General features: G+C 41.3%; 1 protein-coding gene across 3 annotated transcripts in view; it reads right to left on the bottom strand.

Moving 5' to 3' along the window:
• The window catches only part of cndp2 (carnosine dipeptidase 2), a 71,838-nt gene that overhangs the window by 18,263 nt on the left and 34,477 nt on the right, over positions 1-19,098 (bottom strand). For all 3 annotated transcript variants that reach the window (XM_073051885.1, XM_073051875.1, XM_073051896.1), the window contains 2 exons: positions 9,885-9,973; positions 9,521-9,721 (listed from right to left, as the gene is read on the bottom strand). In XM_073051885.1, coding sequence (XP_072907986.1) covers positions 9,521-9,721; positions 9,885-9,973 — 290 coding nt within the window. The remainder of the gene's footprint in view (positions 1-9,520; positions 9,722-9,884; positions 9,974-19,098) is intronic.

The following is a 19,098-nucleotide window of genomic DNA, read 5'->3' as shown; positions in this document are numbered from 1 at the left end:
CATGAATAGTTAAAAAAGAACAACTGGAACATTAAATGCAGAGTCTTTGAAATTGAGTCAAACAATAGTCTTCCATGTTTTCACCGATGACCACCCTAAAAATATTCAAAGATCGGTTCTTCTACTTTCAAGGAAGAGTTCCAGAGACTTGTAATCCTCATAGAGTCATAGAAGACTACAGCATAGAAAGAGGCCCTTTGGCATACATAATCAAGCTGATCTATTACTTTGCCTAGTGCCATCAACATGCACCTGAACCATAGCCCTCCATACCCCTTCCATCCATGCACATATCCAAATTTCTCTTAAACATTGAAATTGAATGTGTATCCACCACTTCCTCTGCAGCTCGCTCCATGCTCTCACCACCCTTTGAGTGAAGAAGCTCCCCTTCAGGTTATGCTTATTTCACCTTCCACCCTTAACCTATGACCTCTAGCTCTAGTCTCACCCAACCTCAGTGCAAAAGGCCTTCTTCCATCTACCTTATCCACATCCCTCATAATCTTGTACACCGCTAGCAAATCTCCCCTTCCTCCCTCGCACTTTATCTATTCAACCTTTCCCAGTAACAGCTCCCAGAGGGGGGGAAAACTCTTTTCTGTCATAAGTGGAACAACTTCTAATTTTAGACAGCAATCCCCAATTACATTTTTTTTGCAAGAAGAAACATCCCTAAAACTTAACTCTATCTGGATTCTTCAGTATCTTCAGTCTAAACCAAGTCAGCTCTCAAATCTCCAGGAGGTACAAGCCTAACCTGTCCAACTTTTCCTCAGCATCTAAAGCTCCTTCGAACTGCATCCAATGAAAATAAGCAGACAGATACTGTACTAAGCTCTCCAAGCAAGAATTTACCAATGTCCTATACCAACGTTTTGCATTTAGAATTCCTCAGCAATAAGCGATAACATTGTTAGCCTATCCAATCAATTGCAGCATCTGTATAATAGCTTTTTTTTGTATTGTGGACTGGGATACCTAGATCCCTCTGCATCTCAGGGTTCTGCAATCCTTCATCATTGGTTAATTTACTTTATTTTTTTTCCTGCCAGAATGGACAAATTAATATTGACAATATCTCCCCTACATGTTAATTGCAAAACCTTTGCTCACTCACTCATGTAGCTCCTTAGTCTACTCTGTAATTTTTTTTTCCCCCTGCCTAGTTTTCTGTCAGCAACAAATGGGACAATTATACCTTCGGTGCCTTCAACCAAGTCATTTCTATTTATTGTAAAAGGCTGAGACCCTAGCACTGATCCCTGCAGCACAATCATTACGTCTTGCCAACCAAACAAATATCAACTTACACTTATTCTCCATCTTTTGGTAATCAACCAATGTTCTCCCTACAAGCTTTTATTTTCTGCATTATCTTTGATGCAGCTTCTTATCTAATTGCTCTGGAAATCTTAGTACATCCTCTGCTTCCTCCGATCCATCACATATTACTTGATGAATTTTTTTTAATGTCCTATTATAACATCTTTAAATAACTTCTAATATTTTCCCCTATGCTGAAGGATTGCAGAGCTCTGAGATGCAAAGAGATCTAATTGATCTAGTGCATAATTCTGTGATGGATATTCACTGTACAGGGCCAGTTGGCTGTTTTTTCCCTCTAAGCTCAGCTTTCTGAACACAACAGCTGGCACTTCTAAAGTTCAGAGTTCTTTTTGAGTGAGTTAAACTTCCAACCAATAATCTCTGGTTAGCTTCTTGTAAATAGGAGCTAGTCTTCAGTTCTTACAGTAAATTGCAAACAGTAATCAGCTTGAAGTTAAAAGGACAACTTTGCAAGCAAACAAGCACTAACTATATAGCACAGACTTGCTAGAGAATAGCACCTGTTGATTGCTCAAAAGTTGCAGTGTAAGAAAATGGGGTACGTTAACTGGGCTTGCTTCAAACCAGATAATGCTGGCTAAGTTATTTAGTTCAAGGAAGCTTGCAGACCAGGTTGATACTATCACTTAGCACATCAAATAGCTGATTTATTAATAGTTGGAAGGTTTGTGTGTTCAAATCATCAGCTAACTGCGGGAATCTGGGAACTCGGTCTCCGGAAGCTTTTAGACAATCAGTGTGAAAAGGTATCAGAAAAAATATATGTGTATGAAGTTACTAAGTGGCAGAGTATACAGGTAGAGAAAAGTCAGGATTTTTTGGAATGGTCCAGAAGCATCAAGAAAAGTGATGGAAACACGAGTGAAGTAGAACCCATCCCTCTCTCTTCAGTTTCCGCGATGGACAATTCATCCATTTGCATCTCATCGGTATCTTTTTAGCATATGGGAACTGCACCTGTGTTTTGGAAATCGTTTGTGCTTTAGAAATTGCTTGTAATTAGGAAATCCTTTATAAGATAGAAATCCTCCGAGTTGTAAACATGCTTTAAGAATTTTGTTTGGATTTAAAATCACTAAAAATAAATGAGCTGTGTTTAAACTACTTTGTTAGCTGGAAGTATCTCGTCCTCAGTAGGAAGGGAGAAGCCCACTGCTCAAACAGTGTGTATTTACCTTCTGCACTTTCTCTACTCTCTCGTTTTAGCCAGTTTTCTGGATATAAATAGAACCTACATAAGAGTGAACTTTTTCCTTTGAATAATTTGGTATCAACTAATACTAATCTTCCTTTTAAATTTATAAGAAACCAATTTACTTATTTGGGTGTAACAATTACTAAGAATTTTAAATACCTATTTAAAGAAAATTTTCTTACTTTATTAAATTATATAAAAAGAACACTATCAAATTGGTCGCCTCTTTCATTATCACTGATTGGCCGAATTAATTCTATTAAAATGAATATCTTACCTAAATTTGTATACTTTCTCCAGGCCTTACCCATCTTTATTCCTAAATCCTTTTTTGATTCTCTTGACTCTATTTTATCCTCTTATATATGGAAAAATAAATGCCCTCAACTGAATAAAGTTCATCTCCAGAAAGTTAAAAAGAATGGAGGTTTAGCTTTACCAAATTTTAGGTTTTATTATTGGGCAGTTAATATAGGGAATCTTCCGTTTTGGTTATATTATATTAATCATGAGGACTGTCCAGGGCAGGTTTCTTTTGAAGCTAACTCTGTTAATAAATTTTCTATCATCTCTCTTTTGGGATCTTCACTTCCTTTAAGTAAAATAACTGAAAATGTAGCAGTTAAACATACCTTGAGGATCTGGATACAATTTAGAAAATACTTTGGTTTATTGAGATTTTCCCTTTCTAGTCCCATTTTTCTTAATTATTTTTTAAGCCCTCTATGACTGATGTAGTTTTTAAACAATGGGACAGATTGGGTATTAAATGTCTCCAGGATCTGTTTGTTGGAGGAAGTCTTTCTTCGTTCGAACAACTGTCAACTAAATATAGTTTACCAAACACCCACTTTTTTCAATATTTACAAATTAAAGACTTTCTGCAATCTCAATTATATACATTTCCTAAAAGTCCTGATAAGAACTTATTAGATGAAATTCTTAATTTTAAATCTTTTTATAATGGCTCAATATCCAATATTTAAGATATATTGATGGGAATGAGAAACGATTCTTTAGACAAAATCAAAAATCTTTGGGAACAAGATTTAGACTTTAATTTCTGAAGAAACTTGGAATGAACTTTTTAAACTGGTTAATTCATCGTTATGTGCCCGTCATTCCCTCCTACAATTTAAAGTGGTCCATAGGGCTTATATGACCAAGGATAAGCTATCTCGTTTTTATATGGATATATCTCCCTACTGTGATAGGTGTAACAATGAAGAAGCTTCATTCATTCATATGTTTTGGACATGCCCAAGTCTTGAAAAATATTGGAAGTATTCCAAACCTCTTCTGTACTTTTTAAAGTAAATTTTAAGCCTAATCCTTTGACCGCCTTATTTGGTATTGTTGGAGGGAAAGATATCATTTTGAAGACATCTGACCTGCACATTCTGGCTTTTATCTCTCTTATGGCTAGGAGGGCGCTCTTGCTTAAACGGAAGGATGCTACTCCACCTAATCACACCCAGTGGTTACAGCATGTTATGGCATGCTTAAATTTAGAAAAGATTCATTGTTCAATTTCTGAATCTAACCAAGGTTTTCAAAATTTGTGGGGTCTTTCTGAATTATTTTTAAAACCTTTGATTTCTGTACTGTTAAAGTACAGATGCTGGTTAATAGCATATTTCACTATCAGATTATTTTTTTTTTCCGTTTTTTTCTTTACCAAACAGCTTCGGCTTTGGTAGTGGGTATAGATTTTTTAATATAAAAATAATTATTCATATCTCAACATATGAATTAATCTAATCTACATGAATATAGGGTAAAGGGTTCATTAATGTAATTCAATAATAATGTATTTGGTATTATTATATCTTTCTTTTGTTTAATAATATGTATTTTCTTGAACTCTGTATTCATCTATGTAGAAATTAATAAAAATGTTGAAAAAGAAATAGTGTGTATTGGCAGCTAATTGCACCAGGGAGGATAAACAAAAAGTGAACTAGCTTTTGGAGATTGGGTAGTTATAGTATAACGTCTCTTTAGTGAGGGCACCCGTAGCTATCTACATAGGATAGGGCTTGTCTATGTTTGAGTTTAGAACTTGGCAGTCATCAAACCCAATATGATTACACTTCAAACAAAATAAAGCTATGATTGAGCTACTGTGATTAATTGGAAAAGATAACAACTTTACCTTTTATCGCTGAGGAATTTTAAATGCAAACTAAATATGTTTTGCTTCATTTGAAGAGGAAATCTAGGGAACACATTTACAGCAAATATTTCTAGTTGAATAGGATGGCTAATTTGTTCCAAAGCTATCTGGTGATATTTAAAGAGCAGGTTACATGGTTACACTCTGTAAAGATCATCAGTTTGACAGCATGAAAATACAAGCCAAAATACTACAGATTTTAAACCCATTTTCAAAAAACAGGCTTACTCTGGACCATCTTTAATTTCTTTTGTTGTCCAGATGCCATTTCTTTTTCTCTATTAACATTCTGATCTTTGCTCAATCTCAGGCCATTTCATGGGCTCTTTTCTCCTCGATCCTTATTTATCCTGTCTGTCAGGAAGCTACATCTGCAATGTCTGCATCAGATGAAGACATCATCAATCTGAAATGTTACTTTCCCCTGTCTCCACACAAATCACAGATGGTGGCATCGAGATTCGTCGTCACTGAGGAGGATGTTAGAACGACCTTCCTGAAGATAAATCCAAGGAAGGCGAAGGGCCCAGATGGTGTCCCGGGACGGGTTCTCCAAGCCTGTGCAAGCGAGCTAGCTGGAGTGTTTGCTGACATCTTCAACTGCTCCCTGCTTCAGTCTAAGATCCCCTCGTGTTTTAAGAAGGCAACGATAATCCCGATGCCAAAGAAGAGTAAGGTGGCATGCTTGAATGACTATCAACCTGTTGCTCTGACATCAATTGCTATGAAGTGCTTCGAGCGATTGGTTATGGCACACATCAACCATAGCCTACGGGTCAACCTCAATGCTTTGCAATTCGCCTATCGGAGCAACAGGTCAACGGCAGATGCCATCTCTCTGGCACTACATTCCTCCTTGGAACACCTGGAGAATAAAGACGCATATGTAAGGCTCCTTTTCATTGACTACAGCTCTGCCTTTAATACCATCATTCCAAATAAACTGATTCCTAAGTTCCGGAACCTGGGTCTTAGCACTCAGATCTGCAGCTGGATCTTCAACTTCCTCACAGACAGGACCCAGGCTGTAAAAATAGGGGACAAGCTCTCCTCTACAATCACTCTGAGCACCGGTGCCCCACAAGGCTGTGTACTCAGCCCTCTGTCGTACTCACTGTACACCCATGATTGTGTAGCCAAGTTTCCATCGAACTCAATATATAAGTTTGCTGATGACACCACAATTGTAAGCCATATCTTGGGTAATGTTGAGTTTGTGTACAAAGAGGAAATTAAGAACCTGGTGGCATGGTGTGAAGACAATTACCTATCCCTCAACTTCAGCAAGACGAAGGAATTAGTTGTTGACTTCAGAAGGAGTAGCGGACCGCACGACCCCATCTACATCGGTGGTGCGCAGGTGGAACAGGTCAAAAGCTGTAAGTTCCTTGGGGTCAATATCATAAATGACCTGACTTGGTCTAACCAAGCAGAGTCCACTGCCAAGAAGGCTCACCAGCACCTTTACTTCCTGAGAAAGCTGAAGAAATTTGGCCTGTCCCCTAAAACCCTCACTAATCAGAATCAGAATCAGACTTTAATCGCCAAGTACCTATGCACATACAAGGAATTTACTTCCGGCAGATGTTGTCTCTCTGCTCATAACAATAATAATGATAAATATAAATGAAAATATAAATTGTACATAAAGGTAGTGCAATCCAAGTAATAGTTAGCCGACAGTTAACCGGCAGTTAACTGTTCAGCAAAGTGACCGCAGTAGGGAAAAAACTTCTCCAGTGCCTATTAGTCTTAGTCTGGAGGGATCTGAAGCGTCTACCAGACGGACAGATCAAACAGTCCGTGCGCAGGATGGGAGGAGTCCTTTATGATGTTCCCCGCCCTCTTCTTCAACCTGGAAGAGTACAGGTCCACAATAGAGGGCAGGGAGGCTCCAATGTTGCGCTCGGCAGTCCTCACTGTGCGCTGTAGTCTGGTTCTATCCTGCTTGATGGCGGCTCCAAACCACACAATGATGGAGGTGCACAGGACAGACTCAATGACTGCAGTGTAGAATTGCAGCAGCAATTCCTGAGGCAGACCGTATTTCCTCAAGAGCCGCAGGAAATACATCCGCTGCTGGGCCTTCTTCAGGATGGAGCTGATGTTCTGCTCCCACTTTAGATCCTGAGAGATGGTGGTTCCCAGGAACCTGAAGTTCTCCACGGTGGACACAGGGCTGCTGAGGACTGTGAGGGGAGACATAGCGGGGGAATGTCTCCTGAAATCCACTATCATCTCCTTTGTCTTGAGCGTGTTCAGCTCCAGATTGTTCCGACTGCACCAGAGCGCCAGTTGGTCCACCTGCTGTCGATATGCAGACTCATCACTATTCTGGATGAGTCCGATGACGGTAGTGTCGTCTGCAAACTTCAAAAGCTTCACATAGGGGTTGGAGGAGGTGCAGTCATTGGTGTAGAGGGAGAACAGCAGTGGAGAGAGGACACACCCCTGGGGGGCGCCGGTGTTGGTGATTCGAATATCCGAGGTGACCTGTCCCATCCTTACCTGCTGACTTCTGTTGGTCAGGAAGCTGTAAATCCAATCACAGAGGTCAGGTGGCACAGTAAGATGAGACAATTTGGAGCAGAGGGTATGAGGGACGATGGTGTTAAACGCCGAACTGAAATCCACAAACAGCATCCGAGCATAGGTCCCAGGACGATCCAGATGTTGCAGGATATAGTGCAGTCCCAGGTTGACTGCAGCGTCTACTGACCTATTTGCCCAGTAGGCAAACTGCAGGGGATCCAGCAGGCTGCTGGTGAGGGTCTTCAAGTGGTTCAACACCAAGCGTTCAAAGGATTTCATGACTACAGATGTCAGTGCGACAGGTCTGTAGTCGTTCAGTCCTATGATGGTGGGTTTCTTGGGGACCGGGATGATGGTAGAGCGCTTGAAGCAAGTCGGAACCTCACTCAGCTCCAGAGATCTGTTAAAGAGCTGAGTGAAGATGGGAGCCAGCTGATCAGCACAGGCTCGTAGACAGGAGGGGGAGACCCCATCTGGGCCTGGAGATTTTCGGGTCTTAAGTCGCTGGAACAGTTGACATACTTCTCCTTTGCTGATTCTAAGCTGTGATCCGGGGGGGCTGGGCAGAGATGGTGGGGAGGTGATTGCAGTGATTGGGGGATGAGTGCCAGTGAGTGATGGTCGAGGGAAGGCAGGAAGAGAGACCGAAGAGGGGGGAGGGACAGGTGTAAGATGGACCCTCTCAAATCTACAGTAAAAGGTATTAAGGTCATCAGCCAAAGCTTTGTTAACCTCAGCAGGGGGGGCAGGGCGTCTCCTGTAGCCAGTGACCTCCTGCAGGTCTCTCCACACCGACAATGAGTCGTTAGCTGAGAAATTATTCCTCAACTTTTCGGAGTAGAACCGCTTGGCCACTCTGATTTCTCTGGTCAGTGCATTTCTGGCCAGCCTGTACTGGGCCCTATTCCCACTCCTGTGGGCGTCCTCCTTAGCTTGGCGAAGATGTCTGAGTTTGGGGTAAACCATGGCTTATTGTTGGCGAAGGTCCGGAAAGTTTTTGTGGGTACACATGCATCCTCACAAAAACTGATGTAGAATTTCACAGTATCTGTCAGTTCATGTATATTGGTGGCTGCAGCTTCAAAGACACCCCAGTCAGTGGTGTCAAAACAGTCCTGAAGTTGCTGTTTCGCCTCACTGGTCCATTTCTTCACTGTCCTCACCACAGGCTTAGCAGATTTAAGTCTCTGCCTATAGGTTGGGATGAGGTAGATCAGACAGTGGTCAGAGAGTCCTAAGGCTGCACGGGGAATAGAACGGTAAGCATTATTTAGGATAGTATAACAGTGGTCCAGAGTGTTACTGTCCCTGGTGGGGCAGTTAACATGTTGTCTGTATTTCGGGAGTTTGTAATTCAGTTTAGCTCTGTTAATGATCTGCCTGGTGTTCAGGAGCTCATCCCTGCTGAATATGACTGGATCCGCTTGAACAAAAACAATAAAAAGACACAAAAACACACAAAAAGCCAGAGAGCTCCGCACCGAGGCCGCCATCTGTGGCGTCATTTTGAAAAGTGTTTTTATAGATGCACCGTAGAAAGCATTCTTCTAGGGTGCGTCACAACCTGGTATGGAAGTTGTCCTGTCCAAGACCGGAAGAAGCTGCAGAAGATGGTGAACATAGCCCAGCACATCACACAAACCAATCTTCCATCCTTGGACTCACTTTACACTGCATGCTGTCGGAGCAGTGCTGCCAGGATAATCAAGGACACGACCTACCCAGCCAACACACTTTTTGTCCCTCTTCCCTCCGGGAGAAGGTTCAGGAGCTTGCAGACTCGTACGGCCAGATTTGGAAACAGCTTCTTTCCAACTGTGAGAAGACTGCTGAACAGATCCTGACCCGGATCTGGGCTGTACCTTCCAAATATCCAGACCTGACTTGCACTACCTTACTTTCCCCTTTTCTGTTTTCTAATTATGATTTATAATTTAAATTTTTATTATATTTACTATTAGTACTCCAGGGGGTACAAAACGCAGAATCAAATATCGCTGTGATGATTTTACACTCTAGTATCAATTGTTTGTTGACAATGAAGTATAAAGATGCCGCCCGACCTGAGATTTTCCAAGATTTTCTAGGTTTGATGCTTCAAATATTCAACCACATTTTGCACATGGAATTTAAATACTGCCACAATGTTTTTGAAGTGATTGTGAAAGAGCACACAGTTAACTCTAAAACAGTTAAAGGGTGACATAGAACTGCTGAAACACACTTATCGGGTGTGAAGCAAAAATAATAGAGAAAATGAAATGTACCTCTAGAAAGAAGTAGGCTATGCCCCGGAGACCATAAGTTATACAGGGTTTCTTCTTGCCTAGCCAGTAGTTATCGGAAATACAGACGAAATCCACGCCCTTGAAGAATGTGTCCTTCCGGCTATACACCAGGTTATCGAGACCTTCTGACCCAGACTCTTCCATTCCTTCCAAGCAGAACTTGATATTAACTGGAACTTCCTACAAAAAGTTCAAAGTCATATCTTTCCACCAGTAGAATTTACTGCTTTAGCAATGGCAAGGAAAAGCTGTCATAAGCACAAACCTTTTAAATGCCCTTTGCCTTCCAGAGATAAGGCAAAGTAGCACATCAACTGCAAACACTAAAGATAAACCTCATTACCTCCTTGAGCTTTTGGAGAGCTTCGATACAGTTCAGCCATGCCAACACTGGTCCTTTGTCATCAGTGGAACCTCGGCCATATAATTTTCCTGTAAAAGTTGCAAGCTTTAGAATGCTTTATCGGAGTGGGTGCCGGAATGCAAACAGTAATAATATTGAAAACACTGGCATCATCACTTATACATGTTTTGAAACTTTTAAAGTTAGAGAACTTACAATCCACACATATTTCACTTAAACAGGGAAACTTTACATTATTTCAAAAGAAATCAAAAGTGATCTGATGGGAGACATGTCAGAGTCCTAAGTAACAGATCGACCTATAATATTAAAATAGCCATAAATACAATTGACTGGTCTAATCAAACCTCAGTACGTATACAACTTTCACGATGTAACTGAAGATGCAAGCTGGAAAAGGAACACTAAGTCAACAGTGGATGCCATTTCATTGTCATTTTTATTACTCAGCTTGGGAACATCTGGACAGTGAAGATACACACATCAGGATGCTCTTTATAGACTACAACTCAGCATTCTACACTATCATCCCCTCGAAACTAATCAATAAGATCCCAGACAGGCCTTGATCCCTCTGTAATTTCCTCCCTTGCAGACCCCAGTCAGTATGGATTTGGCAACAATATCTCCTCCACTATCACCATCAGGCCGTGTGCTTAGCCACCCTACTCTGCTTGCTTTAACTTATGACTGTGAGGCTAAGTACAACTCTACGTCACATTTTAAGGTTGCCGACAACATCACTGTCGTTGTCTAAATCAAAGGTGGAGACAATTTTGCATATTAAAAATCGGGAGATTGAAAATAGTGTCACAGCAACATCTTTGTACTAAATATCAACAAGACCAAAGAGCTCCTCAATTAAAAATCGGGAGATTGAAAATAGTGTCACAGCAACATCTTCGTACTAAATATCAACAAAACCAAAGAGCTCCTCATTAGAGGATCAGACGTGGAAAGGGTCAGCAACCTAAAATTGTTTGGTATTATCATATCAGACAACGTATCCCAGGGCTAGCATGCCAGTGCCATTACAAAGAAGGCAAGGCAGCATCTCAGCTTTCTTTGAATTTGCTCAGATTTAGCATGTCATCTAAAACCTTGACAAACTTCTATAGATGTACACTGAAACACCCTGCCTGGTTACATCAGAACCTAGTATGGCAACACCAATGCCCTAGAACGGAAAAGCCTGCAATAATCTACCCAAGGTAGTAGATTGTGATATGTAAGCACCTTGATAATAAATTTACTTCGACTTTATTAACTTTTGGAAACAATGAGCAAAGGTTAAGCACATAGCAAAAAAAAAGGGGAAGATAACTCTCTGTTGCTTCTAAGAGGATGGAGGTGACTTGTGTTATGCCCTCGGCCCCCTCCTTTGTGAGAATCGCAAGAGCCCTAGTCAAGGGGGGGTCAACTGACCCAAGAGGGGGAGAGACATGCTGAATAGACACAGGAAATGGGAGAGAGAGAGGGAGACGTGCGGAAGACCACGTTCTCCCGAGAAGCAGAATAAAGGCGACATTGACTATTGTCTCATGGAGACCATGTGAAAAGCCCTCGGGCAAAGTGGGCTGGTTGAGAGAGAGATCGCATCACCTGCAACCTGATTGACACCTGCGATCCCGTGAAGAAGTATAAAGGAGGGTCTGAGGGGGGGACAACCCTCAGACGCACCAAGGAGACACCAAGGAAGCACGATACCGATTCCCGTGGGAGCGGGAAGCCATTTTGAAGGAAGCCACGTGCGTTAGATTCCGAATTTTGAATCTGTGGCTGGACCTTGGAAGACCGCTTTTAACTAACAACGGGGAAGCCTGCTCCCCTGATTCCAAGGATTTGCTCTGTAAAGACAACGGGCAAGTGTTTATCCTTTCTCAACCATCTCTCTCTCTCCACAACGTGAAACCCCAGCGGTTCCCAAAAGGGAAAAGTCTGCAAACTTCTGAGTGACTCTTTATATTTCAATTGGACTCAGTATTATCCCCTAGACAACTATAGAGCTTATTTCTGATTGATTATTATTACACCGGTGTTTTAGATTGAGTTTTGATGATGTATATGATCTGATTGTTTTGTATTAACCATACGTTTGTGCCCCTTTTTGAATAAAACGTTTGAAAATAGTAGCATCCGACTCAGCTGATCCTGCTACCTTTGCTGGTAAGTTACCTGGTTACGAGGTTACGTAACACTTGATAGAGGTGTACAAGATGATAAAGGCATAGAATGAGTAGATAGCCAGACATTTTCCTTGGGTAGAAACAGCAAGCACAAGGGACAGAATTAGAGTAAAGTATAAGGAGAGGAATTTCAAAAGTAGATTTTTAAAAAAATACAGAGGTGGATGCCTGGAACGCACTGCCAGTAGTGGTGACAAATACATTATCTAAATCTTTCAGACAGGCACATGAATGATAGGAAAATGGAGGGTTATGCAGGAGGGAAGGGTTAAAGATTGATCTGAGAGTAGGTTAAAAAGTTGGCACAACATCATGGGCTGAAGGGCCTGTTCTGTGCTGTAATATTCTGTTTTATACGTGTGGCATGCAAACTGTATACAACACTGCAAGTTCAAAGTTAAAAAGTTCAAAGTAAATTTATTATCAGAGTATATACTCAGTCAATGGTTTGCACAACCGGTGTCCCCTCTAAGATATGCCTGTTCCAAATTTCAACATATTAACCAGATTTTATCACCCAATCTACTTTCACTTCTTATAATATTCTTCTTTCGTGACTGTGCAGTTGGCAGCAGGCCTAGCAGGTTCTCCGCTGTCACCATGTAGGAGTGTGGAAAACATATAGCCCATAGCCCAGGGGGCTATCTTTTTCTGATGCTGGGATATGCCATTTTTCTGTCAAAAAGTCCCCAGGCTATTGCATCTTTCTTTTCTTTTGATGAATATTTATCAAAATAAACCACTGTCTTCCACTATATGGAAGCTGAGACAGCAGAAAGAAACCACCAAATATGTGCTCTGAAAAACAAAGCTTCCGGTCACAAACAGTGACACGTGTATTCATCTGTGAGTTCAAAGTCTCTCAGTTGTACCGCTGGAACTTGGAAGCTGATAAACAGTGAATACAAAATAGCTTTCGAGGTGTTAAATGATGCCTTTGAAGAACTGGCTGCACTGTGCATCATTCTGCAAAGGAGACTATTATCCTTAAAATAGCTTCAGGTTTACCTCCACTTAAAAATTCAGTGCGCACATCTTGTCATCATTGGGCAAAATAATTGCACAGTACAAGATCTTTGTGCACACCAGTCATTACAAATTGGAAGGAACATCGTGTACAACTGCTACTGCTCCAACTTTGCAGTTGATCTGCGTCTCACAATGTCTTCATATAATTCTTCTTTCATAGCATCATGGGCTGAAGGGCCTTATGTTACCTATAGAAAATCTATTAAGAAGGAGTTATACATAATTTTAAACAGAATCTAAGCTGGTACTTGAGACAAAAGAACAGAAATGTATTTTGAGTGGATAGGATGAAGGAAGGTACGAGGCACACATTATTAACAAGAGAAAATTTGCAGATGCTGCAAATCCGAGCAATGTTGACTGTACTTTTTTCCATAGATGCTGCCTGGCCTGCTAAGTTCCTCCAGCATTTTGTGTGTGTTGCTAGGCACAGATTATTGATCTTATAGGAACTTCGTCAAGGCGAATGTCTATGAAGGTTCTCGGTCATCCAGGTCACTGTATATCAAGTAGTAGTAATCAAGGCAAGTGGACTTGGCTGTATTGTCTGGAAGACATTTCACCAGAGGTAATGAGGGGGTCATTGGTCTTATCTTTGCATGAATGGAGACGTGAACTGTTGTGAAGACTCTCTCATTACCTGTACGACTCTTAACAACCCTCAATAAAATTACTCACCATGGATCAGAACACAATAGAATCAATGGAAGATTGCACCCAACGAAATGGACAAACAGCCAATGTTAAAAAGCCAACAAAGTTTACAGTATAAAAGAGAAAAAAATGATCATCAGCATCAATCTAATCTTAGTTCGTAAAAATGCCACCTTTCTCCTCACATTTACCATTAATGGTAATGGACAATTAAGTTTAGTTGCCTTTGATTACTATCTAAAGAGCAGTACAGCCCAGAAACAAGCCCTTGAGCCCATCTAGTCCATGACAAACTATTATTCTGCCTAATCCTCATCAATGTGGACCTGGACTTGGACCACAGCCCTCCATACCCCTCCCATCCAAGCACTTACCAAACTTTCGAAGTGCTGAAATCGAACCTGTATCCACCACTTCAGCTTGTTCCACACTCTCACCACCCTCTGACTGAAGAAGTTCCCCTCACATTCCCCTTAAACATTACACCTTTCACCCTTAACCTATTACCCCTAGTTCTGGTCTCACCCAAACTCAGTGGAAATAGCCTGCTTGCATTTACCCGATTTTGTATACTCCTATCAAATCTACTGTCATTCTCCTACACTCAAGGAAATAAAGTCCTAAGCTATTCGACTTTTTTCAACAACTCATGTCAAGTCCCAAAAACATCCTTGTAAATGTTCTCTGTACACTTTCAATCATCTTGCTATCCCGGCATAATGGACAATCTGAGGCACCTGTTTGTTGAACAGAGCTTCTCCCTCCACACAGCCCCTCCCTTCCCACCACTTACACTCGAGAACCTGCTTTGAGGAGCGCCGTACCTTCTGGGAACTGACTGCAACACCTGCAGTATTTACTCACACAATCAATGACTTTCTTAAAGGAACTGTGCTATGAACTTGTCTTGAGACAATCACAGGAATGTGTCGTTAGAGTAGGAATGTGTTACAAACACAGAATAACAGGTAGCAGTCCCATCTCCATTAAAAAAAAGCCTCTGATGTTATACCATGGAAATTGCTGAAAAGTTCACTTTCAATGTAGGAGTTAACTTTCAAGATTTGATACAGCCACTTAAAGATAACATCAGAGGAACCCTGGCTGAAGCTGCATCTTTTCTAAGATGGCACTGAGCTGCAATCTTCATCTGGATCATGACTCAGACTTGTTTTCTTAGATTCGTAGGAATGATTTTGGGTAAGGCGGCGGAGTTAGGGGTCAGGTCATAGTTCAGGTACAGGGATGTGTAGGTCAGGAAAGAGGAAGTTTGAGGCCAGGCCTCTGTTTCGCACACTGCGTTCGAAGTCCAAGCCTCCACTTGACAATCAAAGGCCAGAGACCAAGAGTATAGGTGATCAGGTAACACGGTGAGGCACGAGAACTGGTAGGCCTGCAGAAGTTCAGTGCCCTTTCACTGGCTAATCCAAAGACTATCGAAAAATATCGAAGACTGGAGCATGAAGGTCAACGAGCAGTCCAGAAATTGAAGCTAAACGCTGGAGCCTGGTGGCCTGACCTGGAGTTGCAGGACTGTCTCTTTGCATGTCGGTGGGTGGGTGACAGGAAAGGGACTTGTTTTGCTGTTGTTTTGTTGCCTGGCTGTGTTCCCTATTGTTCTGCCAAGCAGGTTACATTGGCGCTAGAATGTGTGGCAACATTTGCAGGTGTGTTGATTGTAAATGCATATTTCACTGTATGTTTCTATGTACTTGTGATAAATAGAACATAGAATAGTACAGCACAATGTTGTGGCGACATTAAACCCTGCCTCCCATATATCCCCCCCACCTTAAATTCCTCCATATACCTGTCTATTAGTCTCTTAAATTTCACTAGTGTATCTGTTTCCACCACTGACTCAGGCAGTAACCACTCTCTGAGTAAAAAAAACCTTCCTCTAATATCACCCTTGAACTTCCCACCCCTTACCTTAAAGCCATGTCCTCTTGTATTGAGCAGTGGTACCCTGGGGAAGAGGCACTGGCTGTCCACTATCTATTCCTCTTAATATCTTGTACACCTCTATCATGTCTCCTCTCATCCTCTTTCTCTCCAAAGAGTAAAGCCCTAGCTCCCTTAATCTCTGATCATAATCCATACTCTCTAAACCAGGCAGCATCCTGGTAAATCTCATCTGTACCCTTTCCAATGTTTCCACATCCTTCCTATAGTGATGTGACCAGAACTGGACACAGTACTCCAAGTGTGGCCTAACCAGAGTTTTATAGAGCTGCATCTGAATGGGCAGGTAAGAAAATCTAGCACTGTGTTTGCAAGTGCCCCTTGTCCCACTCCTCAGTTAAATAATAGAGGAAAGAGCAGGTTGCTTTACTAGTCCTATTAGTTGTGATTACTAAGAACTGTATCGAGGTTGTTGCCAGCATGACAATTCCAGCTACATTGTTAATTAATTCCATCAAGATCACAGAGCAAAGATAGAAACAAACCCGTGAAAGAAACAAAATAAATCATTAATTCTTACAGCATGTTGTTCAATGGCCTTATCACATCACTGATATCAGACTCAAGTAATTCAATTATTTCAGCTTTGAGGCAATGACTTAAGACCTTTGTTCTCTTTTTAAGATTTGGGCTGTTTACTCTCAGTCTCATGCTGAGCAAATCTATTAAAGGCACCAATGGGAAATATAAAGCAACAAATCTGAATTAACTCACTTTGGATGCTGAACAAAATCTCAACAGAAGGCTCACGAACATTACCACCATCAGGCTCCTGAACCTGGGGGAATAATTTCCATTACTCCAACACTGAACCAATTCCAGTCTATGGATTCACTCTAGAACTCATGTTCCTAATATTTATTGTTTTTTCTTTTTGTGTTTACATAGTTTGTTGCCTTTTGCACATTGGTTGTTCGTCTCTGTCATGTGTGGTTCTTTGTTCACCCTATGATGGTTCCATCTATCTGTGAATGCCCACAAGGAAATGAATCACTGGAGACATGTACTTTGAACTTTGAATTCATTTGGTCAGCAAAGAGTAACCAACGGAATTCCGAGGAAACGTCTACTTCAGCATTTCTTTTAGCAATAATAGTTTACAACAAATATTGTAGGGGAAATTCCTAATTGCACTGCTCTCATGCCCTGTCTCAATCCATATAATTAAAGTGTCCCCAACTTCAGGAATGAGGAGGGAGTGCAAACCTTCTAGATGTATCCTGAAAACAGCCTGTTAAACACGTCTTTGTTGAAATTTAATTCTATATGTCACTGGTTGCCAAAACACTTACTTTAAAAACAGTCTATACAGAAAAACGGCAGGTCTTTTAGAATGGAAGACGCAGCTTTTGCTGCATGCGCAGGTGCTTGAACGACTGGGTCTCATCAATAGAAAGCAGAAACATGAAACACAACAGATGTTGTCAAAGACACTCAGCCTCCAGGCAGCATTTGTGGGGGAAAAGCTCATTTTTAATTACGATTCTTTGTCAAGACAGAAAACTGTGTAGTAATGTAATGTATTTATGTACGAGGACAAGAGTAAAGTAGTGTAGGCTCAGCAGATGAAAGGGAACGGGAAGGAAGTTGTTGAACAGCAGTCTCGTATGTGGCTGACTTAGCTTTTTAAAAAAAAATGTAACCATAATCTAGTGATGACAAGCTCTCACATGCCTCTTAACCCCTCTGTTGCAAATGACTGCATTCTCCTTGGTGTTTTAATTGCAGACAGTTTAAAAAAAACAGGATATGACTACCATGACGCATGTCACAAGGTGCTGAACAGAACGAGTTTCCAGTTTCCTCCTCAAAACTACTGTCTCAGACAGGTGTAGAATCATAGCCACAGAGTCATAGAGCAGTAAAGCACAGAAACAGGCTCTCTCGTCCATTTCAAAACCATTTAAACTACCTCCTCCCATCAACCTGCATTGCGACCGTAGCCCTCCACATCCCGACTATCCACGTATCTATCCAAACCATCTGTTATTTTTTCAGCTGGTCCAGATCCCTCTCCAAGCCATGATAGCCTTTCTCGCTGTCCACTACACCCCCAATCTTGGTGTCTTCTGCAAATCCACTGATTCGGTTGACCACACTATCATCCAGATCGTTGATACAGATTACAAGCAACAGTGTGGTGGCATTAAACCAATTCAACAACATCGGGTGCTGATTTAATCTCCACTAATAGGTCTTTGCAGATTGGGTTAAAGATCAATCACTACATAGCTTCTTCACTAATTTGATGCCTATGGGGGGAGAAGGGTACAGCATACATTATGGAAATAGTCTAACAAGTCAGAAATAGGAGAGAGGAAATCTAATAATCTAAATGTAGCAATTGTAAACTTAATAGCAGGTGGCCTCATTCAGAACTCTCACACAAGATTCAGCAAAATACCTATCATGAAATTGCATTCTGGGCCAGACAGATCAGTGACTTCCAGAATACTTAGGACATGAGCAGTAAATACTGCAATGTCAATCTCACTAAATAAAAAATATCTGGCGCCCATAGGGTATCTCAAAGCTCTTTACAACCAAAGATTTAGATTTGAGGTGCACTTGCTGCTTTGAGGGTAAATGCACACAATAGTTGCACACATTACAGGCCCACTAAAAGAATGATATGGATGATTGTTACAGGAGTCTCGGGAACTGCACCCCCAGGCTTAGGAACAGTTATTACCCCTCAACCATCAGGCTTTTGAACCAAAAGGAGATAACTTCCTTTGCTCCATCATTGAAATGCTCACAGCCTATGGACGCACTTTCAAGGACACTTCATCTCGTTTCTCTCTCTTTTTACATTTGTACTGTTTGTTGATTTTTCTTCCACAATGGCTTTTGTCCATCTTATTGTATAGTTGTTTGTTGATTCTGTTGTGTACCTTGTATTTACTGTGATATCTTGCAAGAGTTGCATGTGGTAACATATATTACCTTAAATTTTGAACTTTGCTGGGAAGGATGAAGAGAAGCAAATAACAGTGAGATGGTTCTCTTGGGGTACAGGAATAGAGAGACTTGGAATGATACACACATTGTGTACAAGATGATGAGAGGCACTGATCATGTGGATAGTCGGAGGCTTTTCCCAGGGCTCAGATGGCTAGCATGAGAGGGCACAGGTTTAAGGTGCCGGGGAGCAGGTAGAGAGGAGATGTCAGGAGCAAGTGTTTTTTTTTTTACACAGCGAGTGGTGAGTGCATGGAATGGGCTGCCAGCAACGGTGGTGTAAGCGGATACATTAGGGTCTTTTAAGAGACTCCTGGTTAGTTACATGGAGCTTAGAAATATAGAGGGCTATGGGTAACCCTAGGTAATTTCTAAGGTAAGGACATGTTCGGCACAGC

Source organism: Hemitrygon akajei, chromosome 1 (genome assembly GCF_048418815.1).
Source record: "Hemitrygon akajei chromosome 1, sHemAka1.3, whole genome shotgun sequence".
In the NCBI taxonomy this organism is placed as follows: domain Eukaryota; kingdom Metazoa; phylum Chordata; class Chondrichthyes; order Myliobatiformes; family Dasyatidae; genus Hemitrygon; species Hemitrygon akajei.
Note: the sequence above shows the minus strand (reverse complement) of the source record. Positions and strands in the feature narration are given on the sequence as shown.